Source organism: Danio rerio, chromosome 19 (genome assembly GCF_052040795.2).
Source record: "Danio rerio strain M-AB ecotype USA chromosome 19, GRCz13ab, whole genome shotgun sequence".
Classification (NCBI taxonomy): Eukaryota; Metazoa; Chordata; class Actinopteri; order Cypriniformes; family Danionidae; genus Danio; species Danio rerio.
In genome coordinates this window covers 34,940,382-34,954,488 of record NC_141039.2, presented here as the reverse complement: position 1 = coordinate 34,954,488, position 14,107 = coordinate 34,940,382, and the positions used below count along the sequence as shown (strand labels likewise).

Sequence of the window (14,107 nt, the reverse complement as noted above, 5' to 3'; positions counted from 1 at the left end):
GACTGCAAGAAACCAGCCAATCTCTGGCAAGGTCCTGCATGGGGTCGAAGCGCTGCCTAGCAACTGATTATTGGGTTATGGGCTCTTTCACCCCATTATATCGGCATCAGGGGGACAGTGAGGAGAAACAACGGTTGAGTTTGTGTTTTTATCTATCTGTCCATTCATCCATCCATCCGTCCGTTCGACTGTGCCTGTCTATCTATCTATCTATCTATCTATCTATCTATCTATCTATCTATCTATCTATCTATCTATCTATCTATCTATCTATCTATCTATCTATCTATCTGGGCTGCTTTCTACAGGACAAACTGTATGTGGACTGGGAAGGACAGCTGTCAGGGAAACCCATTACTCATTGGCTGATCCTATCAGAATATGTAATATTGCGTTCTGTTGACTGAGAGCACATGCGGATTTCCGATAGCATGATACAGAGGAAAGGGGAGGAGGACAGTATGTGCATGAGCGAGGGATAAATGTGGAGGGAAAGAGAGTGAGAGAGAGAGAAGGGGTTAGATATCATCCGCGTCACAGCAGCAGATTGCAGGCAGAGCAGAGAGGATATAGACAACCAGAGCACTCAGTCATTAGACGCTGAAGCAGGAATACGGCATTGGGGAAATACACCGAGTGTGTGTGCATGAGAGCAGAGCTAACAGTACAGCGTGAAGCAGCTCTGGATCACAGTGTGCCATTGATGATAAGAGTAGGGAAGAATGAGTCTTGACCCTGTTCAGGTCATGAAGGGGCAAGAGCCTATGCCCAACACTTGCCCATCGGCCTCAAACGGGGATACCAAAGCATCCTGGGAGGACAGCAACAAGGATATGCTTGAAAATGTTGGTTCCAAGAAGCCCAAATCAGTAAGTGATGTTCTCCATCAGTTTGCATTTCATCTGTGATGCCATTTTCCTATTGCCCTTGTCCTTTTTATTGGCAATTTCAGACCTTTGATGGTGTGATTTGCTTATACAGTAGTCCACGTGTATGTGTGTGTTGATTCACTTTTCCCACTCTGACACCTGGATTTTGTCAAAGCGTGGTGTAATTATGTGAAATATGATTATAAGTAGCTGTTGGCTTTCATGTTGTGATGCCTGGTTGTGGTGTCAATGTTTATAAGCCAGAAACAGAGCAGGTTTCATGGAAAAGGAGGGGCTGATGGCATTATTAGGTAACAGTCCTAATGTAAGGAGATAATGCCATCTGAGGTGCAGCAGGTGCAGATCAATTTAAGTCGTCCACTGCTTATTTTGACTTCTACTAACACCGCCATAAAGATATGGAAATACCATCTGTAATATGCAGTGGGTTATCAAAGTAATGACACTGCTTCCAAAGAGGTTTTACCACAGATTTTAGTGCATTAGAAAACTTTTACATGCACTTTGACAGGCTCCTTTAGCGTGTGCAACAGGCAGCTGGTCAACACCATGTGTATAATTCCTCTCTCTGCGGTAGCCTCTATACTTACTCTAAGCGTCACTGGCCTTTTCCAGATCTATTAATAACCCGCAATGCCGTTCTCCTCTTTGTTATCCTCTGGTATTCTCCCATTTCCAACACTTGCACTGCTTGCCCCAGACTGACCCAGCAGTAAATCATGGCTGTGGTTCGCTGCAGCGTGTAGTTAGTGGGTATATAAAGTCATCACCCAAAAATTGTCACTTTCACCTGTGACCTACACTAAAATTCTAATGTGTCAGTATGTTAAAATATTACGCTGTTAACAATCTACAGTAATTTACTGGCAGCAGTTCGCTATAACTTACTGTGAATCAATTACAGCAAAAATACTGTACATTTACAACACTATTTATCTTGCTGTATATGCATTTACAGTATCGCACTCTATATGTTTACTGACAACTAATTTCCCAATTATTTAACATAAATGATGTTTCTTGAGGAATAAATCAAGATTTTAAAATGATTTCTGAAGGATCATGTGACACTGATGCTGGAGTAATGATGTAGAATATTCAATTTCACCTTCACAAGAATAAATGAAAATATATTATAAATGGTTAAATTTTCAACTTTGCATCTACACTACCTGACATTAGTCTTGTTGCCTATCCTGGTTTTAGGAACAAATAATAATAACATGACTTTTAGTTGATAATTTTATATCAGAAGTGGCTTATATGAAAGACAAATGCTTCTAGATTACACTTATTTTACTAAAATAAAACATGATCATGCCTTGATTTTTAAATATTTAATTCGGACAGTAAGGTCTGACTTTGTCTGGACAAAGGTCTTGTCACTTAACAGAAATAATGTCCAGTATAGATTATAAAGTCATGGTGCAGTGGAAAAATAATTAATATTATGCATGACTCCCATGAGCTTGGAGGACTGCATCCATACATCTCTGCAATGACTCAAATAACTTATTAATAAAGTCACCTGGAATGCCAAAGTAAGCCTTCTTGCAGGACTCCCAGATTTCATCAAGATTCTTTGGATTCATCTTCAATGCCTCCTTCTTCATCTTACCCCAGACATGCTCATTAATGTTCATGTGACTGGGCTGGCCAATCCTGGAGCACCTTAACCTTGTTTGCTTTCAGGAACTTTGATTTGAAGGCTGAAGTATGAGGAGTGCTATCCTGCTGAAGAATTTGCCCTCTCCTGTAGTTTGTTATGTAATGGGCAGCACAAATGTCTTGATACCTCAGGGTGTTAATGTTGCCATCCATCTCTCGCACACCCCGGTTATTTCTGTGAGAATCTTGGGTCTATGTTGGTTCCAATAGGTCTTCTGCAGTATGTGTGATGATTGGGATGCAGTTCAACAGATGATTCATCAGAAAAATCTACCTTCTTACTAGTCAAAAATACTAGTCAAGTTAGTATTTGTTGCTCTTACTACTGGGATTAATGACAAGACTTCAGTCAGGTAGTGTATACTTTCCTTCAACATCAAAGCCAGGACCAAAATCTATCCATCATCAAAATCTCTACAATGATTGTAGATGTTCTATCAGTGATATCCAAAGTCACAAATTAATTAAACAATTTATTTTCCTCTCATTTTAGGAGATATAAGGCAATAACACAACAGAGGAATGGTGCCTTTCTATATCCACTACTTACAGAAATTGGGGAACAATGTACAAGGGGGCAATCAACATCATAAGTAAAGGCTGCATTGTAAATGAGTGCAAAGTTTTTTTGTTTCCACTTAATTGGCGAAAAGGGAAAGAAAGCAGTTTGTTAGTTTATTTAGTAGGAGATTGTTTTCTAAGGAGAACTGATACGGGCTATGCTCAGTCTTGAATCTCTGTGGTCTGTAACTGTATCTGTGCCAGTATAATTAAACGTCTCTATATCAAGAGTTTGAACCATGAATAACATCACATACTACTGACCAAGCATTTGGGGAGCTTTTTCAAGCACACAGTTTATATAACACACGGACAGCTAAAACCTTCTATATAAACTTATTACAAAGTGCAAAAAATCACATCTTAAATCTTAGTGTAACAGGCCAATGTTCACACCTGGTATTAAGATGCAGTTTGGTTGATTTGATTTTGATCATAAGTATTTACGAGGACAAGAAATATTTATTTACACATGGTGTTTCTTTTTTTGTCACCTTGTCAAATTTTTACCATTTTCTTATAGCAAATCAAACAAAACATTTAAAAAATTTTCATATTTCATATTATTGATAGTATATTGTTAAACATGCATATTTAATTTATTTTTTGGCAGATTTTTAGACTATAAACATGCCTGATTATTGTTCTTATTAGCAAAATTGTGTTTACAGTATTGTATTCTAACACTCTTCATCTTTAAATTAGAGATACACAGAATCTAAGCTTTTTAAAATTGTACTTATTTTCTAAGGTTATTTAAAAGTTTTTCAGTTTTTTATATCTTAGATTAAAATTTTTTTAAATACATATTTTGAGGGGTTTTCACCTTTAATCGATGGGACAATAGAAAGTATACGCAGGAAAGGGTGGGTCGCCGTGAGCACCAGAGTGCCATGTGTCAATATACTAACTAGATGCCATTGGCGCTGACATCTTAGATTGTTTTAATTGGCTATGTGTATTTTGTATTTTTGTAAACATATTAAATAATAATAACAATTATTACTACTACTACTACTATACTCAAAAAGTAATTTGTTGAATAAACATGATTTAATCGTAGCACCCATTGTGCATCTAAACAAATTAAGTAAACTGTAAATGTGTAAATTAAGCATGGCTTTAAAAGGGTCTGTGTAACTTCTTTGCAGCTAATTTGATTATAATATTTATGTTGTGCTTATCTGATTGAATTGATTCTTATTTATTCAATGTCAGCAAAGCACTTTAACTCAACATTTTTGATTGATATTGATATTGTTTACATTTTTTGATATTGTATTTAATAAAATACCAATTACAAAAAAAAAAAAAATTACTAAGCATCTATGATTGTTCCACTCCGAGCTTACTTGCTCTAGCACCCCATTTAAAGGAACAGTGTCAACCACTGGCTAGGAGAACTTCTGTCCAGCTACAAATATGCATCTTCTTCATTTAATTACACCTTGCTCATGCACCAGTGGTCATGCCCCAGCAGCTTGTTTGAAGGGGTTAGTGCAAAAATTAAATCGTCAACATGCAAAAGGAACTCCAAGTGCATTTATGTTTTATGTCTTTAAGTTACTTGTACCAAAAATAAGTTGTCCATATACAGTTAAAGTCAGAATTATCCCCCTTTGAATTTTTTTCTTTTTTAAATATTTCCCAAATGATGTTTAACAGAGAAAAGAAATTTTCACAGTATGTCTGATAATATTTTTTCTTCTGGAGAAGGTCTTATTTGTTTTATTGTGGCTAGGACTAAAAGCAGTTTTTAATAAAAAAAAAACATTTTACTTTTAATATTATTAGCCCCTTTAAGCTATTTTTTTGACAGTCTACAGAACAAACCATCGTTATACAATAACTTGCATAATTACCCTAAACTGCCAAGTTAATCTAATTAAGCCTTTAAATGTCACTTTAAGCTGTATAAAAGAGTCTTGAAAAAATATCTAGTCCAAAATATTTTAATAAAATAAATAAATCAGTTATTAGAAATGAGTTATTAAAACTATTATGTTTAGAAATGTGCTGAAAAAAACCCTGCTCTCTATTAAACAGAAATTGTGGAAAAAATAAACAGGGGGGCTAATAATTCAGGCTGTTTAATAATTCTGACTTCAACTGTGTATGTGGAATATCACAACTGCAGAAATTTAAACTTTAGTCTGTTAAGCTAAGCATGTGCAGTGACTTCTTATGCAGTTGTATGTGAACCAACTTACCGCCACCTACTGTGATGGAGGCGCACAGTAACTCAACAGAGAGAGTCATTCACATGAAGAGCCTAAATCTCTTTGAATCAACAAGTTCTCAACTCATTCAATTGATTATTTCTTCATTTAGTTTTAAACAACTAGAATATATATATAATTCACATTTTAGTGTTCTTATTTAAAAACTTTTCAGTGTTTCTAGTTTCATCTGCATCTTAATATCATGGTTTGATGGTTCTGTCCTCAACCAGTTTCATCTTTCGCATTCACATATTCTTCCATCTGTGTTTTCCAACCATGGCAATCTTTCCCAACCAGAACATGTATGTATTGTTATTTGCAAAAATTTGTGACATGGAGGTTGATATGAAATGTCATTCCATGAAGGGACCTGTGAGACGGGCCAGGAAGGTGGAGGGAGGCATATTTTTTGTAAGTATTTTCAAATGGGTCATGCAGATTTTCATCTCTGCCGTCTCTCATTAACAATCTGTTCTGCTTGGCTCTACTAAACGCATGACCTGTTGACCCACAGTATGGACTTATCCAAACAAATATTGTAATGCATTCCTGAGAGCTCTGCCTAATGGTGCTTTCAGATCATTTGACAGCTATTTTTGTCACATCAGGTTTTGAGTGTGCAGAAAAAAATATTTAGAAATCAATGTAAATCTGTGTTATTGGAGATGTAGTGTGTATGTTAAGGTGTTTACTGAGGCCATTTTTTGTTGTTTGCATTATAGATTTAGTTTTTTTATGACTGATGACTTGCTTTCCACAGATTTTTAACCCATCATTGAGTCTATTTATTTACTTGAGTAAATATGTGTACATTTATATTTAACTAGTTTTGAATTTATTTTAAGTAATATCACTGACTAATATGAAAATGTTCATTTTATTTACATACAATACAGTTTCTAAAGTATTATTTTCTGTCTTTTAGTAGATATATTATATGAGAGACTTGCTTTGTTTACCAAATAAGTGGATCTAACTGGATTTGAATTGTAAACATTAAATAAAAGTTAAAAAGGTATTCTATTTAAATTGAATATATTCATTTTTCACATTACAATACTCCCAAAATCATTCACATAAATCCGCAGATTTATTTTAAAACTCTGCGCAGGAAATAGCAAAAAACGTCTACAGATGCTCTCTGGCCCTACTGATGACACAAAAACAAGCACAGAAAAATTGGTTGAATGAGAAAACAAAATAAGTAGCATAACCACATTATTATCACACAATAGCCCTTATGTCCATAACTAAAAATTCTATTTATTTCAATTAAATTCAAGTTTATTTGTTTAGTGCTTTTAGCATCTTTACAAAAGTTGCAAATTATTGCATTACAATCAAAATCAGAAAAGTTAAGGGCATTTTAAAAAAGTGACTGAATATAATAACATTATGTTTTTCATTACAAATGAAACAATCATTTATTATACATATTACTTGAAATAATATCATTCTTGATATGTATTTAATAACTTTAAAATTGAGAGAATAAAATCAAAGAAGAATAAACAATATATTCAGTTGAAGTCAGAATAATTAGCCCGCTTTTGAATTTATTTGTCTTTTTGATATATTTCCCAAATGATGTGGAAACAGAGCATGGAAATGTTCACAGTATGCCTGATAATAATTTTTCCTCTGGAGAAAGTTTATTTGTTTTATTTCGGCTAAAATAAAAGCAGTTTTTAATTCTTTAAACCCAATTTAAAGGACAAAATTATTAGTCCCCTTAAGTTATATTTTGTTTTTGATTAGTCAACAGAACAAACCATCGTTATACAATAACTTGCCTAATTACCCTAACCTGCCTAGTTAACCTAATTAACCTAATTAAGCCTTTAATTGTCACTTTAAGCTGTATAGAAGTGTCTTGAAAAATATCTAGTCATATATCATTTACTGTCATCATGGCAAAGATAAAATAAATCAGTTATTAGAAGTAAGTTATTTAAACTATTATGTTTAGAAATGTGCTGAAAAAAAAAAAAACTTCTCTCAGTTAAACAGAAAATGGGGAAAAATAAACATGAGAGCTAATAATTCAAGGGGGCAAAAAATTCTGACTTCAACTGTATAGGAAATTGTGTGGCACGGTGATGCAGTGGTTAGCAATGTCGCCTCACAGCAAGAAGGTCTCTGGTTTGACCGTCGGCTGGGTCAGTTGGGATTTCTGTAAGGAGTTTGCATGTTCTCCCCCTGTTTGCATGGGTTTCCTCTGGGTGCACCAGTTTCCCCCACAGTCCAATGAGTGAACTGAATAAACTAAATTGTCCATGCTGTATGAGTGTGTGTGAATGAGTGTGTAAAGGTGTTTCCAAATACTGGGTTGCGGCTGGTAGGGCATCTACTGTGTAAAACACATGCTGGAATAGTTGGCAGTTCATTCAGCTGTGGTGACCCCTAAAATAGAGCCTGAGGCAAACAAATTTAGCTATTTACTCTCCCTCAAATCTTTATGAGTTTCTTCATTTTATTCAACACAAAAGAAGACATTTTGAAGAAAGCTAACCACTGACATCCATAGTAGGATAAACAAATGTGGAAGTTAATGGTTACCAAATTCCAGCATTCCCCAAAAACATAATCTGAAGAGTAAATAAATACAGAATAGTCCATTTTTGGTGAACTACCCCTTTAAATGGGCAGAACTGTTGCAATCCATGGACAATTAGGTCAGACTCTCAATAGCAGGTCAATGTTCACTTTTATTCCTGATCAGTAAAGAGCTTTTAGAGTAAATGTTTCCTTTACCTTTATGCTGAATAATTGAATCCAGGTCTCACTGCTCCAGCCACTTATCCACTTTAATTTTCCTCTAATGCCTCATTTCCACAAGTGATAGCCCCCAGAAACACCCAACCATGAAAACATTTCCCAGACCCGCTCAAACCTCTTAGGATCTCTGTAAAGCAGTGTCACGCCTTACCTGCAATTGCAAACTCAGCTACCAATCTGCAGGAAAAGAGACTTTTAAGGCAAGACACTGCAGGTGAAGAGGGTAAAGAAGTCATTATCATCTCAATTATTCTCCAGTTGATTGATTACTTTATTTTACATCACATTTTGGAGTATGTTTTGTATTACAAACTTTCTAAAATATTGCTTAAATATGCAAATGTGTCATTATTTAAAAATATGTGCTGATTTGCATACAGTAGCACAACAATCTGAATATTTGATGAGGTTAGGTTAAAAATAAAAGATTGAAAGATTCTCTTTTCATCACTCCATAGTTCAGAAAACACTGTAAACAGCCTGAAAAACAAACTCAGAATAGATATAGTAGAATGTAAAGCTGCTGAAGTAAAGATTTATGCCAAAGGATGGGAAATTTATTAACATTTTATTTGAAGATATAATTAATTATACCGTTAACTATGACCAAAATCAAACAAAAAAGTGCTCAGGGGTAGCTTAATTAACGTGTTGGTGCTCTTCGAGTCGGATATTCATCAGAATAAACAGCAAAAGTAAGTACAAGGCACTCGAAAAATGTGAAAACCAATGTTAAAAAGCCTTTATTGACATGGCTATTCCTTAAAACTATGCCTATGCCTTTCGGCAAACACTTGCCTTTATCACGGTAACCAAATGATTAATAGTTATTAATGTAGTAGTTGGTTTATTAACGATATAGAATAATATAATGTGTACTTTTTAAGTACAAATAAACAACCATTATCTTAATAATAGACAGGTAATAAGCCACTATTGAAGAGCCCATATTTTGCATTATAAAAGGTCATATTTTGGTTTGGTGGTCTCCAACAACAGGCTGATATACATGCAAGATCAACAAACACTTGTTATGTCTTATAACATGCATTAATTTTTACCTGATTATCCCAACGACTCCCATATGATTTGTTCAGTGGTTCATTTGTTCCCAAAGCCCTCCTTAGCGTGAAGCTAATCTGCGCTGATTGGTCCGAAAATCCAGTCTGTTTTGATTGGTCAACTGGGTTCAGCATAGAGATAAACACCCACCATGGCTATGAAGTAGCACAGAGTATATGTGTGATCCCAATGCAGGAGTGCATTAAATCAATGCAGTTAAACACCAGCATATTACTCTACTCTTAAACCTAACCCCAAGTAATAACAGCGACACACATTCAGTATTAATCCACACATGCTGTGGCAAAAGTTGAACTATTTTGAAAATTGACTGTGTCGCTCTTGTGAGAAACAGCTGATGGCGGCCATAGCAAAGATGAGCGGCAGAGGATCACGAGTTCAGAAACACATTTAAATCGCTAAAGGAAGAAGCATGCGTCGCCTTTTTCAAACCGTGCAGAGTGACAACACAATTAAACACATTTTTGCAAACAGGCAAAAACTTTTAATTACATGTTATGATCCAGAGGAAGAAGAAACTGGTCCATATGAACTCTAACAGTTACTGACAAAGTCCCTGTCAAAGTCTGACAAAGTCCTATACATAATAGTCTCTGCTGCTCCTTTCTTCAATAGGGTATATGCCGAAGCATGCTAATAGGACTTTTAATTTGCCACTCACCTGGGTTAAGCGCTTCCAGCGAATTGTATGCCAATGCAAAAACCGGCACATCTTTTTTCTATAAAAATCAGCAATCTCCACTAGCTGAGTGTTGTCTGATAAAAAGTAGGTCTTAGATTGTACAAGAAGCACTGCATTAAATTACATTTTCCCTCACCATGTCTTTATAATTTGAGCATTTATTTTACCCTAGTATATTCAATGGAGCTTCTGCACTAGCCTGCCGATTCTGACGGGCGCGTGCGAGTAAACGGCTTTTTGTCTCATTTTATGCTTGAGCAACTAAATGAATGGCTAAGTTTATTTAACTGAATGTATTTTAATGACATTACAACATCAATGCTGTAAAAGGAACCGTATAAAATGGAAAAAAAGTTCACAATAATGCTGTGTTCACACCAGACGCGGAATGCGCGGATAAATCGCGCTATTCGCGCTAAAATTGCTGCGTGAACATTTGAGTTTACTCGCTTCATTCGCGCGTCAAATCCTGCATCATTCGCGTGTCAAATTCACTTCAGAACAGACGCGGATTCGCGTGATGGGCAGGGCTTCTGTCTGCCCGAAGACTCTAGCTTCATAGCTAAATGGCTAACATGGATTTTATGAAGAAAATAACAGTGTTTATGTGCTTTATGAAGACTGAAAAACAGCGTCGATACGTTTAGGGTCAAGTCTGAGTCCACTACATCCTTTCAGAGGTGCATCCAGGTCTGTGAGCTCATAAATTCCTCCAGAAGCTGAACCTGGATGACGGAGGCTTTCAGCGGTGCTTCATGCTTGAACACGCGTCAAGTGCGATTGATTTACATGTTAAGTCAATGCAAACGCGCGAATAGACATCCTGCTACGCGATATGAGCGAATGATGCAAATTGCGCGGGGCGAATTGAGCGTTTTGCGCGTTTGACGTGCTTAACGAGTGTTTCGTGCGAATCTCTCGAGTTTGAAAATCTGAACTTCAGCATACATTTGCGCCGCGTTAACCAATCAGAAGCTATTCGCGCAATTGCATTGACTTAACATGTAAATCACTCGCGCTTGACGCGCGTTTCGCGTCTGGTTTGAACCACACAGGTCACCGGAAGTTTATCAGTATGGGAAAAACACTAGCTTGGCATATACCCTATAGCAAACGACCAGCGAATCTCGCGTTGCAGTGTAGGTTATTGTTTAAAAAAAACAGAAAAATGGCAGGAACAAACACAGGTTGGCTATACTGTGGTATTGTAGTAAAAAAGAACATGTCAGTGATTGTCATCTTCATGTGATGATCAGTCCTGTGATCCCCACGCTACGCTAGTTTTTGAAGGGATTGGTGCATTTACATTTTACCGGATCTGGCACTAGTTGGTGACGTACCTTATTGACGTTGACTCGTTCAGGCAAAATATCTGAACCCAACATGATTCATTCATTCAATTGAATCATTAAATGAATAAATTTAATCGACTATTTTGTTAAAGAATTAATAGTTTTAAACAATGCACTAGTAGACTCAAAACATAGCTGGATGTTTTCATTCACTTAGTGCTGTATTACACACTGCATAGAAGTTCATTTTCAAAAGCCCATAACAGGGGCTCTTTAATAGTGAAAATGAAAATTGAAACATACAAGCCAATAGAAAGCCATTACATATACAGTTGAAATCTAAATCATTAGCCCTCTTGTGAATTTGTTATACAAATTTTACAGTGTTTCCAATAATATTTTTTTTTTCTGGTGAAAGTTATTTTATCTTATTTGTTTATTTTGACTAGAATAAAAGCAGTTTTTAATAATGATAATAAAAAGTGTAAATATTATTATCCCCTTTAAGCAATATTTTTTTGATTGTCTAAAAATCATTTTAAAATCCTAAAGATTAACAGGTGCAATAAAAAAAAAGTTTTTATTTGCCTGCTGTGTCCAGTCTTAACTCATGACAGATCAATTTACACAGGCTTGTCCTTTTCCCATAACCCTCCAGGCAGTGTGTGTGTGTCTGTTTGCTCGGTTGACGGCGTGTTGAACAGCACGCACAGAGGCTCCGGCTGCATCATCCAGTAGCCCCTTTCCAAAATTAACTAGCCCTGATCTTCCTGCTGCTTTGTGTGAAATATGGAGCAGCCATCGGTCAGCTGATGTATATGAGCTGTCATATGATTTTACACTAAATCACATAAACAGCACTTGCAACTAGAGAACATAATGCAATGAGTAGGAAACATTACTTGGATGTAAAAGGGAAACACTGAAGAAGCCCCTTAAAAATGATCAGTTTCTCTGGATTTATGACGATTTATGTTTTTCCAATAAAACAAAAATCTAATATGTTTAAACTTTTCATTTTGTCCAAATTTTAAATAAAAGTGTCATCATTTAAAGTATTGTTTAAAAGTAAGATTATTCATTTGTGCATTAAATAATTTATGCATTCATTTGTTTATTTATTCATACATTCATTTATTTATTTATTTATTAATGTCTCTATATATTCATGCACTTATTTATTTATGCATTTTATTTATTAATGCATTAATTAATTTATTTATTCATGCATTTATTTATTTTTAATGCATTTTTTATTTATGTATTTATTTATTTATTCATGCATTAATTTATTTGTTCATGTATTTATTTATTCAAGCATTTTTATTAATGCATTTTTATGTATGTATCTAATTAATTATTTATTCATGCATTTATTTGTTTATTTATTCATGTATATATTTATTCATTAATTTTTTTATTGCATGTTTTCCATTCCAATAAATAAAAATATTTGTTATGTTGACCATTTGTCATTTTTTGGTAAATAAAAATAAATCTACAGTAAATGACAATAATTATATGTGAAATTCGGAAGAAATGTTATTGAATAAAACCAATATTAACATTTTACATAAACCCATATATCTAATAAATCCAGAGAAAAGATCCAATTTTTAAGCAGCCTTTTAAATTCTCCCCATATCTGTATTAAGCATAAGCTGTCCACTGACTTATCCATTAGCTAATCGAGTGCATATAATATTTAGTGATGACAATTTGATTTGCAGTTCATGTTTTAGTGCAAAATATTCAAAATATATTGTATTGGTTTCTAAAAAAAGATGATGCAATGATACATATATATAAAAAACTGATTAAAGTATATGTTTTAAAGGATATTCTATGGTAAATTGCCATCCATTCAGGATTTTGTGAAACCAATGGTTATTTAGATTTAAAAAATTAAATATTTTACTCTATTTATTGTGTATTTTCACAGCGAAATACATGAATTGAAGCAAATAATGCCATAAGTTTTGAGAAAAGCCATCACAACATCTTCATTTAGGCTGATACATTTAATATCTAAAAATGAGCAAAACCCGACTGCTTATTGATCTTATTAGGAGCATATTTGTTTTTTTTATATGTTTATTTAATATTTATTTATATTGATTATATTAATTTTGAATGACTTTTTAATTGATTATTATTCACTGATATATTGATGCTTTTGACATTTGCCATTACAATTTTATTTCCCCCTTTAACCAAAACATTGTAGTTCTGTCTGACAAGTTACTTTGTGATATTTATCTTTCATCCATCGATTTGGAGGATGATTCAATAATTTGTCTTGTTTTATATTGATTACTTTTTTATAGTCAAAATGTTAGTTCACCCAAAAATGTAAAATTCTGTCATTATTTACTCAGTCTTGAATTATTCCAAACCGGTTTGAGTTTTTTTTTTTTTGTTATTCTATCAAACACAAAAGAATACATATTAAAGAATGCAACCATTCACTTCCATATTTGTTTTTTCCTACTATGGATGACAGTGGTATGACAATAAATAAATAAACAAATAAATTTGCAAATATATAAATAAATGAGTAAATAAATCCATAGATTACTGCAAAAATAAATAAATACACAAATCAATTAATAAATGTATATAAAAAAACACAAATTCCTGCGTAAAAAAACAAATAAATACTTCATAGTGCTGGCAGGTAAATAATTAAATAAAACACACAAATGTCTGGGGAATAAGAAAATGATGAACTGAAAGTTTATTTTTACCCCCTTTCAAATGTTAATTCATTCTTAAATATTTATTTATCTGTCCGCACTATTAATTATTTATATATTTATTTAAACAGGAATTTGTTTATTTTATATATACATTTATTAGTTTATTTGCATATTTATTTACTTATTGTTTTATTTATGCAGGAATTTTTACATTTATTTACTCATTTATTTA

General features: G+C 33.9%; 1 protein-coding gene across 4 annotated transcripts in view; it reads left to right on the top strand.

Annotated features, from left to right (window-relative positions):
- Window positions 1-504: 504 nt before the first annotated feature.
- nt5c1aa (5'-nucleotidase, cytosolic IAa) overlaps window positions 505-14,107 on the top strand; it is a 31,915-nt gene continuing 18,312 nt past the window's right edge. For 2 of the 4 annotated variants that reach the window (XR_015516031.1, XM_087294647.1), the window contains exons 1-2: window positions 505-869; window positions 5,708-5,752. Coding sequence is in view for 2 of the 4 variants with exons in the window: in XM_087294647.1 (XP_087150773.1) it covers window positions 723-869; window positions 5,708-5,752 (192 nt within the window). In the remaining 2 variants the exon portion in view is untranslated. 4 annotated transcript variants of the gene reach the window in all.